The sequence below is a fragment of the Trichechus manatus genome, unplaced genomic scaffold (genome assembly GCF_000243295.1).
Source record: "Trichechus manatus latirostris isolate Lorelei unplaced genomic scaffold, TriManLat1.0 scaffold00248, whole genome shotgun sequence".
Taxonomy (NCBI): Eukaryota; Metazoa; Chordata; class Mammalia; order Sirenia; family Trichechidae; genus Trichechus; species Trichechus manatus.
In genome coordinates, this window is record NW_004444184.1 from 1069491 (window position 1) to 1081373 (window position 11883).

General features: G+C 38.3%; 1 protein-coding gene across 2 annotated transcripts in view; it reads right to left on the reverse strand.

Moving 5' to 3' along the window:
* The window catches only part of ECHDC1 (ethylmalonyl-CoA decarboxylase 1), a 35282-nt gene extending 23621 nt beyond the window's left edge, over nucleotides 1-11661 (reverse strand). The window contains exons 1-2 of one of the 2 annotated variants that reach the window (XM_023724461.1): nucleotides 11523-11661; nucleotides 1966-2187 (exon numbers count right to left, since the gene is read on the reverse strand). In XM_023724461.1, the coding sequence (XP_023580229.1) occupies nucleotides 1966-2185 (220 nt within the window). In that variant the 5' untranslated portion in view covers nucleotides 2186-2187; nucleotides 11523-11661. Of the gene's footprint in view, nucleotides 1-1965; nucleotides 2188-11492 lie in introns of both variants that reach the window. The other variant, XM_023724460.1, reaches the window with a different exon arrangement.
* Nucleotides 11662-11883: the final 222 nt, after the last annotated feature.

Consider the following 11883-nt stretch of genomic DNA (forward strand, 5'->3'; position numbering starts at 1 on the left):
ATTTGGTGATCTTCCAAGTTCATAAAGTTTATAAGGTTCTCAACATGACTGATTTGACCTTTCTCTGCCTAAGAAAACACTTTAGAAGTCAACGTAAAGGTCTTAGTAGAAGGTTAAAACTAGCAAAGAATCTGACTTAACAAGGTTCCAAAACTAACTATATAAGTGCTATTAAATTATGTATACTTCTTTGGAATATAAATCCCACAATGTCATCAACTATTATTTTCTGAAGTAACCAGTAGTGGGGTGGTTCCACAATAAGTGTTAAATTAATGTTACTGACTCACAAAATGACTAATGCAGCTATCCTTTCTAATTGCTAATTATGACCTAGCTAAAATAGTAATCCTTTTCAAGGATGTCCTAAATGCTTTAGAAATACAGTTCTTGCTCTCAAAGAATTTTCAGTCTAGTAGAACTGCCCCCCACCCCGCCCAAAAAAAAAAAAAAAACACCACATACATTGAGCAAAGAATAAATCTGGATAGGTAAATGTTGAGCTACAATCATCCATTTAAGCTTCTAAAAAATAATGCTGGCCTTGAGCATGAAAAAAACCTCTAACTTGTAGTATATCTTATATTCACTTTTTGACATTTTAAAATAAACTTTAAGAATCAGAAGAAACCTTAAAGAGTAACTGGTTGGGTGATTTTCAAAGACCTCAGCAGCTAGAGGGTATGGGGCTCACTCTTCCAACGCCCAATCCAACCCAACCCAGCCAAAGAGCACTACCCAAATCAAAACAGCTCTCCTTTTATTAGTTTTATATGTCATGCATCAAATTAATAATATATGTTTCCATTTAAATAAAAGGCTTTACTACTTACAAATTATTATTTATAACTATTCAGTAGTAAATTAAAACTAGTGCTCTAGTCTCTCTCGGGCAGTCTTATTTTTCTAATTTTATTTTTCCTAGGTTTATAGTAAAGTTTATGTTTATTAGTCTCTGAACCAATTGAAGGTATGGAGGTGCACTATTCAATAAAGTCGCCATAAGCCACATGCAGCCACTGAACACTTGAAAGGTGGCTAGTTCAAATGGAGATCTGCAGTAGGTGTAAAAAACACACCAGATTTCAAAGACTTAGTTTGAAAAAAGATGGAAATATCTCATCAGTAATTTTTATACTGATTATATGTTGAAGTGATATTTGGGGTATAATGAATTAAATAAAATATATTTTAAGAATTATATTTCCCCAGTTTCCTTTACTGTTTTGAATGTGGCTACTAGAAAATTTAAAATTATATATGTGGCTCATATTTGTGCCTTGCATTATATACATATAATATACTTGCATATACTAATGGTCAGCTGTATAGAGAGACAGCCCTGAATTCTGCTGAGAAAAGTCATCTTGGGTTTAAAAAACCACCATAGATAATTTACAGAGTTTATAGTCCATTGAATTATGTTATATTTATGATTCTATATAAAGTAAAAACACAATAATTTATTGAGACTTTTTTGAGCCTAATATTTCAAATGCTACTAAAGAATATAATTACCGTTCACGAAGTGCATAACTGACAAGCAGGGACTAACAAAATCACCTTGAAATGAGAGTGTTAGGTGGTCAGCAAAGCTACTTATTAGGTCTTGCACAACATCTTGGTAGCATAATTCAAATTTGAGCTTCAGCACAATATTACAAATTACCACATGTCCTGGACCTTCAGGTCTTTTAAATACAAAATTTTTATATTCCAAGAGCTTACCTAGCAAACAGAAGGTATTTGCCAGTATCTAAGAATTATGAAAATGTCAATAAATAGGCAAGAGCAGTGTTTACATTGCCTAATGGGATTACATAATTTATTTGCATTTGTTGTTGTTATTCTACAAAAAGTACCACGACTTTCAAGAATTCTGCCACCCCAGCAAAAATAAAAACCACATGATAGTAGGTTAGATTTAAAGTCATTTTTAACTAGCAAAAGGAAGAACTCTAGTACCTGAGAACGCATTCATTTTCCTTGGATTGTTCAGAGTAAGAATGCCAATGCCACTGTCTTCCTTCTGAAGGTCAACGGATCCATCAGTAAATTGCTGAAGTTTTTTTTTTACTTCTTCTTCAAAGAAGCCATGAGATGTATTATAAGGTGACAGCCCCATCTGAGGTAGCAATTTTGTCCTTGCAGACAGAGACGATGTCTTCAAAAGACCTGCCGCCATTTCTGGAAAAGAGAGATAAGTACCCAATAGTTCAGATGACCAGACACTCACTTTTCTAATATTACATGTTTATGGACCATAGTGATACCTGTTAAAACCCATTGCTGTAGAGTTGATTCCAACTCATAGCAAGCCTACAGGACAGAGCAGAACTGTCCCACAGGGTGTCCAAGGAGCAGCTGGTGGATTCGAACCACCAACCTTTTTGTTAGCAGCCATAGCTCTTAACCACTGTGCCACCAGGGCCCCGCCATAGTGATGGCCCTGTTCAATTGGGAGTACTTTCCTAATTCCAAACAGCACTCTTCCAGGAGACAGAATGGAATTATTTTCCTACCACCCTCTTCTCAAACCAAATAATTTACAAAGTATACCATTTCAATATATCACTGAGACATGATGACATAATTACAGTGCATTTATTGGGATCTAATATACTAGGAAAGTTTAGAAAAAGGTTGCTGTTCTGCATTTAGCACCATCTCCTGCTTCCAGGTAGTCCTTCTCATCATAGCACTTATTTTTTTCTCCAACCCTTTAACTTTTCCAAAATCTAAGAATAAATTCAGTCTAAATGTTCCCTTGGAAACAGTCCCCATGCAGAAATGCTACAAGAGCAATCCCACTATCAGAACTTTTATTCTCAGCACTATCCTTACATTCTGCGATATTTTCATAGAAAAGGCAGGAAGGGGTCCTGAAGAAAATGGGGAAGGAAACAGGAATGCATGCATGGTTTTTGTGTTCCCCAGAGATCTGTCACCCTTCTCTTTCTACTTCATATTTATATACATATGTCCTTCTCTGCTCATAGGCGTTTTTTGACCCTGATGTAAACTTTTTTTTTGACATAGAACGTAACAGTCAGAAAAACATACAAATAATAAGTATGGCTAGATAAATTTTCACAAGGTAAACATATTAAAGTAAATAACACTTGAGCCCCAGAAGGCCCCTTGTGCCACCCTTTGGTCACTACTCCTCAACTAAAGGTAACAACATCCAAGATTAGTTTGCCTGCTTTTGAATTGTATATAAATTGAGTAATACAATCCATATTTTGTGTCTGGCTTCAATTTTATGTTTGTGACATCCATCAATATTATTATGTGTAATTACAGTCTAAATAGTTCATTATTCTCATTGCTATATTCTATCATATGAATATACCACAATTTATTCATTCTAATGTTAATAACAAATTTAGGCTGTTTCCAGGTTTTGGCATTACAAATAGTGCCGCCATAAATATTTTAGTACATGTCTTTTTGTCAACATGTATGCATTTTGTTGGGTATATAACTAAGATTGAAATTGTCGGGTTGGTGTGCTACAGCCCAGCTTATACTGACTGTTAAACATTCAAGAATTTTGCAAGTCAGTTTTTTAAACTATTGGTAGCTTGAAATTGACCATGATGAGAGTATTTACACCAAAAAAAAATGCTACACATCAAACTCTCTCTCTCTGAGTGCACAACTGGTCATAATGTATACATCTGTTCATTTGTTCAACTTTAGAAGACGTTGCCAAAGAGTTTTCCACAGTGACTGTACTAACTGATTTTCCCACAGACAGCGAGAGTTCCAGTTGCTCCACAGCCCTGTTACCACCTGGTACTGTCTCCTTTGCCCCCATTCCCCAAATTTTAGGCATGAGAGCAAGTGACATCTCACTGTGGTTGCACTTTTCATGTCTACAACGTCTAATAAATTAAACCCCCTTTTCAAATACTTATTGGTTATTTGAATATCCTCTTCTGTGAAATGCCTGCTCACGCTTTTTGCCCATTTTTTTCTATTTATTTACCCTTCTATTATTATTAGAGTTGTTTTATTCTGCGCACAGCTTTTGCTAAAACCTGTTAAGACAACAAATGCTACATTTCCATCCCCAGTTCAGACGTTATGCCTGCACTCCTAACTCTAACATAATATTGCCTACCAGAAATGCACTTCCACTAGCCTTCACCTCTAGATGTACTACAGACTTTTCAAAAGCATTATCTCTAAGCCGAAACTTATGTTTCTCCCAAAACCTGTTGTTCCTTCTTTACTCTCTCATTTAACTTTCTGTAGTATCAACTCAGGATTCCACATCGGAAAACCCTTTAAGTCTTCCCCTCCCTCCCTTCCACATGCAATCTATCTCTAAAATGGTTTCTTCTGTCTTATCTTTTCCATTCTCTATTCCTCTACTACTAACATATTTCAAATCTCATTACGTGACATCTGGACTAATACAATGGTCGCCGATTAGTTCCACACTCCTTAAAAGTCAGAGCAATCTTTGTAATCATCAGGTCATTCCAAATTTAAGGTTTTTCAATAGCTCTCTACTGACAAAAGGTTCAAGGCCAAAGCTCTCTTTGATTTCACCCTTACCTAAGTCTTCAATCTCCTTTCACATCACATCTCTACACACAACTTACATGGGAACAACCAGATTTTCACAAATTGCTGTTTATATTGCTCCCTCCTCCAATGATGCCCTTTCCTCTATCACTGACCTGGTAAATCCCCAATTGCCTTTAAAAATTGAATTCCTAAGTTTCCTCCTATACTTGATTCCTTATGCAGAGATAAACACTCCCTTTATTTACTGCAGAGCCCTAATGGCACAGTGGTCAAGTGCTTGGTGGCTAACCAAAAAGTCAGCAGTTCAAATCCATCAGCTGCTCCTTGGAAACCCTATGGGGCAGTTCTACTACATCCTACAGGGTCGCTATGAGTCAGAATCGACTCTATGGCCATGGTTTTGGTTTTGGTTTCGTTTATTTACTGCAGCATAGTACACTGTAATATATTATTCCATTTTAACACATTTCACACATCATTTTATTTTCTCACTTGTCTTTCTGAATAGGCAGGAAACTTCCTGAGAACAGTTCTCTGAGGTATATACATACCCTGTGTCACTAGGGCCAAGTACAGTGCTCAAGACATAAAAGGTACTTAATAAATGGTTAATGAGGGAAAATATGGGAAAGTGAAAAAAAATCATCAGGTAGCAAAATAGAATGTCGTAAGCTTTTTTTTTAAAGCTTAAAAAATGCCTCTAATGTGTAAGTTAAAAAACAGCATCAGAAACAGAGGGATAACATGGCACCATAAAGAAGGTTACAATACAATCGCTCTTCCTTACACTTTAAATTGCTTCATTCGCACGATATTTTTGTCACATTCTCGCAAAACACTTGGTACATTTTAAGTACACAGTAGAACGCAGTTCCCCAAACAGATATACTTTGAGAGTTTCAGAACAGTATTTCAAAATTTCACCCACTAAGGTGATCTGGAAACCCAATATTAAAAAAAAAAAATCAAGATGTTTCTTAAATCTCATCAAAGAGACTAAAATGTAATTAATATTAGATAAATTGTAAGTGCCCGGCTGCTATCCAAACGGTTGGCAGTTCGAATCCACCAGTCATTCCACAGAACAATGTGGCAGTATACTTCCCTAAGGATTACAGCCTTGGAAACTCTATGGGGCAGTTCAACTTGGTCCTATAGGGTTGCTATGAGTCGGAAACAACTCGATGACAACGGGTTTGTTTTGTTTTTTTTTTTTGGTTATGCTGTAATATAGACTTTAACAAAAATGAAAGGAGTGCTGGTCTTAAGCGAACGATATCCAAGAATAAAAACTTGGTATTATTTTTCAAAAAAAAAAGGTGTTCCAACTTTCCTTCATATGTTCTGGGATAGGGCCTGCTTTCAACTGTCATAACTTTATTCCATCCTCTAACATCAAATTCCTTAAAGCCTTAAACTCTGCACTCCATAATTAACCCACCTTCTTTCCTATCAGGAAATGCACTAATTAGTAAATATCAGGGCTGACAAACTGACAGCTCTTCCACATTTTATAAACTGAGTTCGGTTACCATAAAGCAGTCCCCATTATTTGCTCACTCATGGATAAAGGGAAAACTTTTTTAAGCTTAAGTTCTCAAATGTTCCAAAATGTCAATCAAATACAGAAAATGATATAACTGGACACTCATCTTTCATCTATTATGGACATTAACATTTTTGTCATAGTTCCTTCAGCTCTCTTTTTAAAAACTTTTCTATGAGAAACAGAAGATGAGGGGACTTCAAAGCTAAAATGTTATTACTGATTAATTAGTATGAAGTGATTGTGGGAAAAAAAAATGAGGATTTTGGAAGCTTCCTAAGCTATTACCAAATGTAAATACGAAGTTACTTCAAGATCTCTTAGTCAGCTAGTAGAAGAAACCTAGAGTAAAAATTTCAGAAGTTACTAAGAGATGACAAGCAATGGGGCTTAAAACAAATTAGCTAACCAAACCTGTATTCTCATGACAAGGATGTGTTTATTCTTAAGTTTAAGTATGTTCATAAGTCCCAGTTATGTTCATAACCCTCCCATCTCTGACCACTATTCTTTTTCACCTCCACTTTTCAATATCCCTAGACCCATATTCAGGGATTAAAGTCTGTGGGGAAAACAGGTAAATATATGAAAACACAGCATTTAACAAGACTTCTGAAGCCTTCTTTACTTTTAAAAAGACAAACTTTGAGAAACACACAAAATGACTAGATTAGCAATTAAAGTAACTTTTTAAAACAGGACGGTATTCTTTACTGGATTATTTAAGGCAAACAATACCTAGAATCTTAGTTGCATTGTGAAAAATTACAAAAAAAATAAATAAAAGGTTGATTAGTTTCTCTGCATACGGACTGTTAAGGAAACTACACTTATATGTAGGTTTTTATGGCTAAGAAATTCATGAAATAGGTATACATGCACATGCATATGGTAAGAGATTAAGTAACAGACAATACAAAGTCAACATCTGTAGTTGATAATAGACATTTTACAAGACTCTGGTTAGTAGTATTCTCCATACTTTAACTGATATTTGATCAAATTTCCCTCACAAGATGTTATAGGTTACGACTAGCCCGAAACAGTCTCTATAAGTTTCAGAATGAGAAGCAATTTGCCCAGTGGGTACAAAGGTTAATCTCTAGTAACTGTTTAGCGGCAAATTTAAGTGGGACAACTTCAGACTTGATCTGATCTCCCCTCCGCATCCTTACCAACCCTCTTCCAGAGAAACATACTGGTTTTGAACCAAACGTAAGTAACCCAGCCAACCTAAGATTGCTTTCTGTAGGAGGCAATAAAGTTAACCTAATTCCACTGGTAATGCCTGTTTTGGATTCTCTTGGTTCTGTTCTACCTCCTTTTCCTCTCTTCTGGATTCTCTCTAATGAAGCTGGTGTGGTAAAAGGAACCTGGGGCTGTCTTCAACTTGGGAACTGTCTCAGCTTAAAACATCAAGTAGAATAGTGCTCAGGTCCTTACACCTGCTTCTAGTCTAGGAGAAATATGCTCTTAAGGTCACTTACCAGCTCAGTTCACAAAGCCAGCAGGCCTACATACACAAAGCCAAACACGATGTGCCCAGGAGTTTGCTTTTGCCTGGAGTATGCTCTGTGCATGTTTTGCCCTTGGGAATGAGGCAAATATAAAAGACAACTCAATGGGGAAAATTCAAGCAGAGGTCCTATTTTCTTCATATTAACCATGACTTCAGTATAGAAGTGCTGAAGAAACCGGATAAGGACTTACACAGCTGCAGTGTGATGAATTACTTTTGTGTGTGGCCTTTCTAGCCAAGGGCTTGTAACTCCCACCCAGGTGATTGTGTGATAGCATAATTGTGGCCCACCAAGGGGACTAATCAATTCTGCCTTAAAAGAGAACCAATTCCAGAGCAGAGAGGAGGGCTCCACCACCAAGGAAGGAAAGACCATTGGGAGAGACCCAGCAGCAGAGAACCAGCAGCAGGAGATGGCATGGTGGGCTTCCTGGCCCATGGAGAGAGAAAGCTGGATGCCTCTGGGTAGAGACAAGGCCCAGGGAGAGGCGTGCCTATGAGCACAGCTGGGAAGAGGCTACCCTGATGGAAGAATTGTATCTTGAGTGTTCCTGAGCCTGAATTGTAATTGTTACTTCCCTAATAAACCCCATAATCGTGTGTATGGTCTATGAGTTCTGTGTGGCCACTGCAATGAATTATTGAACCCAGTAAAGAGTGCTGCGGGAGGGTCGGCTGGTGTCAGAATTGGTAAAGACGGCGAAGATGTCTGACCCCCGCTGCACAGGAATCAGCCTTGCACTGTTAATCTTAGTTCTCCTTCCCCCTTATGAGGTTAAAGGAGGTCAGACACTGCCCCCAAGCCGTTTTTACAACAGATATTATAAATTTGCCTATCTTTTCCACAATACTCTTTCCAGGGAAATGAATAAAGTCTTCAAATAGAAATAGAGGCTTATAAAATTATTAGCATTTTTAATTATTACTGTGAGATAAAAGAATTAATAAACAACATATCTCCTGCTCTCATTGTAAGAAGCCTGTCTGCTCTGTCTTGATACATTACCTCTCCCTCCAACATCCAACAACACAAGGTGAATTAGTATGGATGCCATCAGATCTACATCCTCTTATTCTTAAATCATTAAAAACATAAATAGTCATGAAACAGGAACATTTCTGGCTCATAAAATGTCTTTGGTCAATCTTTGAAATGCAGATTTTTCCAAGAAAATTCTATAATAACTACTTCATGCATCGTTTTCTCTATTAAATCCATTTTTATTGTGCTTTCTTCTCATTCCCTTTGCCCTTTCCACTACTAATTTCCCCTTCTTTTCTCTCCTCCCCTCACATTCCTTAGTTTGTGCCAAAGTTTTACCAGAAAAACTCAAGAATACTGCTTAAGCCTACAAAGTTTGCTGAGGCCAAGTTTAGGATTCCAATTCTAGAAATTCAATAATAGCCTATTGTGTATGCTTTTGTGCCAATTTCCATACTAATTTCTGAGACTAAATTGAACAAGAGTTCAGTAATGAGGAGAGGACAAGGCATTACGAAAAACCAAACCTGTTTTTGTCTGACTCAATTCCAACAAGGTGTTAGCCACTATTAATTAAACTAGTACTATAATAACTGAAAGTGCAAGCGAACGAAGCTGAATGTTCAGGTTCTACATAAGCGTGTAGTTAAAAATATAATTAAGCAACAAGCCTAAGCCAGGCAGTAAATGGTGAAAAAACGAGAAATGTTTTATTTTAGACTGTCAATATACAGGCAGTCCCCGAATTACGAGTGTCCGACTTACGGACAACTCATATTTAAGAAAAGACTCTGATAAAGCCTATTACATTAAAAATTCAAGTTAAATACAATGGTTCATAAAAACGAATGCATGCACTATGGTACTTTGTAACGCTCATGAAAATACCGTGAAGTTTGGAAGTGTTTCTTAAGTGTTTCATATGCATAGAAAGGTAAAACATATACTATATACTAAAACAAATATTTGACGCTAAATAAGAACTATATGTACCTGTTTCAGCTTCCTACAAATTCGACTTAAAGACAGATTAAGGAATGGATCTCGTTGGTAACCTAGGGACTGCCTGCATAACCTGTGTCTCAACATTCTATTTGACTGTAAGCTTTCATTATATAAACCTACTTTCAAGTTTCATTACAGGCCAACCACCTCCCTCTCCCTCACACAGCCACAATGAACTTCTTTCAGTTCCTCAAATCCTTCAGGTTTTCTCTTCATTCCAAGTCTGTATATGTGATCTGTCTACCTTTTAGGGGTTCCTGGGTGGCAGAAGCAGTCTGCAATCAGCTGCTGAACTAAAGGTTGGCAGTTCGAGCCCACTCAGCAGCACCACAGAAGAAAGGCCTAGTAATCTGCTTCCATAAAGACTGCAGCCAAGAAAACCCTATGCGGCAGCTCTACTAGGTAACATATGCGGTCAGCATGAGTTAAAATTGACTCTAGGGCAATGGGTTCTGCCTGTTACACCTTTCTCCAAAGAAATTCCTAGTCGCCTCGTCTGGCATTCTCGACTATTTCCTTACTTTCTACCCTCACAACCTTATCATAACTTTCACTCACATTTTGCTGCAATTACTTCTTTAACCGAATCTTTCCATTAGATTTAGCTTCAAGAGGGCATTTGCATTGCCCAGAACAGTGTCTAATAAATACTGATATCCAATAATGATTTTCTAAAACTAAATTCCACATAGGGACGTAAGAATCTGGCCACAAACCAACTCTACAATTACCACATTTATTATTCCCACAAATCACCCTTTCTCAACTCCATGTGAAGACAAGCTGGTTTTGCTTCTGAAATGGGTATCACCGCGAATGCCCCAGTATATTACTGCTAATCATTCACATCAGAACCCAGTAAAATGTTAAGATCAGCTGATTAATTACCATGCTCCTCTCCCCGCCCCCACAGATTTCACAATTATATTTTCCCCCAAGGGGAAAAAGAGAGTTCTAGGTCTTCAAAGAAGAAGTCCTTTGTTGTTTCTGCCCATGTTCCCTTTATTTATACATTTCTATCACCTAGAGCAACACCTAGTATGCGATAGACTCTCAGATTTCGCAGTAAGTTAAGGAAGGTGGAGGGTAGGTTGATTTAGAGATTCTTTAAAGGTCCTTATCAGCCTTTTTTGTAAGTAACTCATCTGTGATTTTAATCTTCACTCCTTTATGTGTGTGCAGCATTAAAAGGATATTGCGGCTTAATCTGGAAGAATTCCAGAATGAGAGACCCCACCCCAAAAGATGAGTTGGTTACTTTTTGCTGAAAAGTTAGCTGCCCGAAACAAATGTAAGATAAATTTTAGTTAAGCACAAGATAATTTAATACTTAGAGACAAAGATAATTATAGAGGTCCAAGAAAACCGTACCTAGTTAGCACCAAACCAAAAACCAAACCCATTGCCATTGAGTCGATTCCGACTCACAGCGACCCTACAGGGCACAGTAGAACTGTCCCATGGGGTTTCCAAGCAGCGCCTGGTGGATCTGAACTACTCACCTTTTCGTTAGGGGCTTCAAAATATTCAGAAGTTTTATTACTGCGTTGAAATCAAACCTCTGTGTTCTTTTGAATGTTAATGTCAGCTATTTCTCTACGTTCTCAAGAAAAATTTACTCATCTTTCCCACCACACTCTTAAGAGTACAAACCTAGGTTTTATACTAGTGTTGCACACAACTAATAGTTGAGGCTTCATTCACCTTGGAGGAGTCCTGAGAGCGCCACGGTTAAAGCGCTGGCCTGCCCAACAAAAGGATGGCGGTTGGAGCCCACCAGCCGCTCCGATGGATAAACATTACAGCCTTGGAAACCCTATAGGGCAGTTCTAATCCCCTTACATGGTCGCAGTGAGTCGGAATCGACGCGAAGGCAGTGGGTTTGGTTTGGCATTCACCTTGCAAGGTCGGTCGGCGGCGCTCAGCACCTGCGTTCCCAGTCCAGCAAAGGGCAGCGGGCCTGCGCGGCAGTTCTGCAGCAAAGAGCCGCAAAGTTGGAGCGGATCGTCGTTTGGAATTCGTGTGGAGAAACCCTGAAGTCCCTTCCCCAGAGAGGATTCTGTCCCGGCTGTAAGTATACGTAAAGCGTAACAACGCCGGGCCGATGCACTTCCCGCACTGCGCAGGTGGCCCTTACGGCGACGCAAATTCCTCTTCCGCAACCCCTTCCGCTGCGTCCGGAAATCTCGCCCCACCGCAAGGGGTCTCCTTTCCCGCGGGCTAGTTGCAGTCTCTCACGCTCCCTGGTGTTGGCAGCGAGTCTGGGAGGTTGGCTCTTCTGAAATGTGC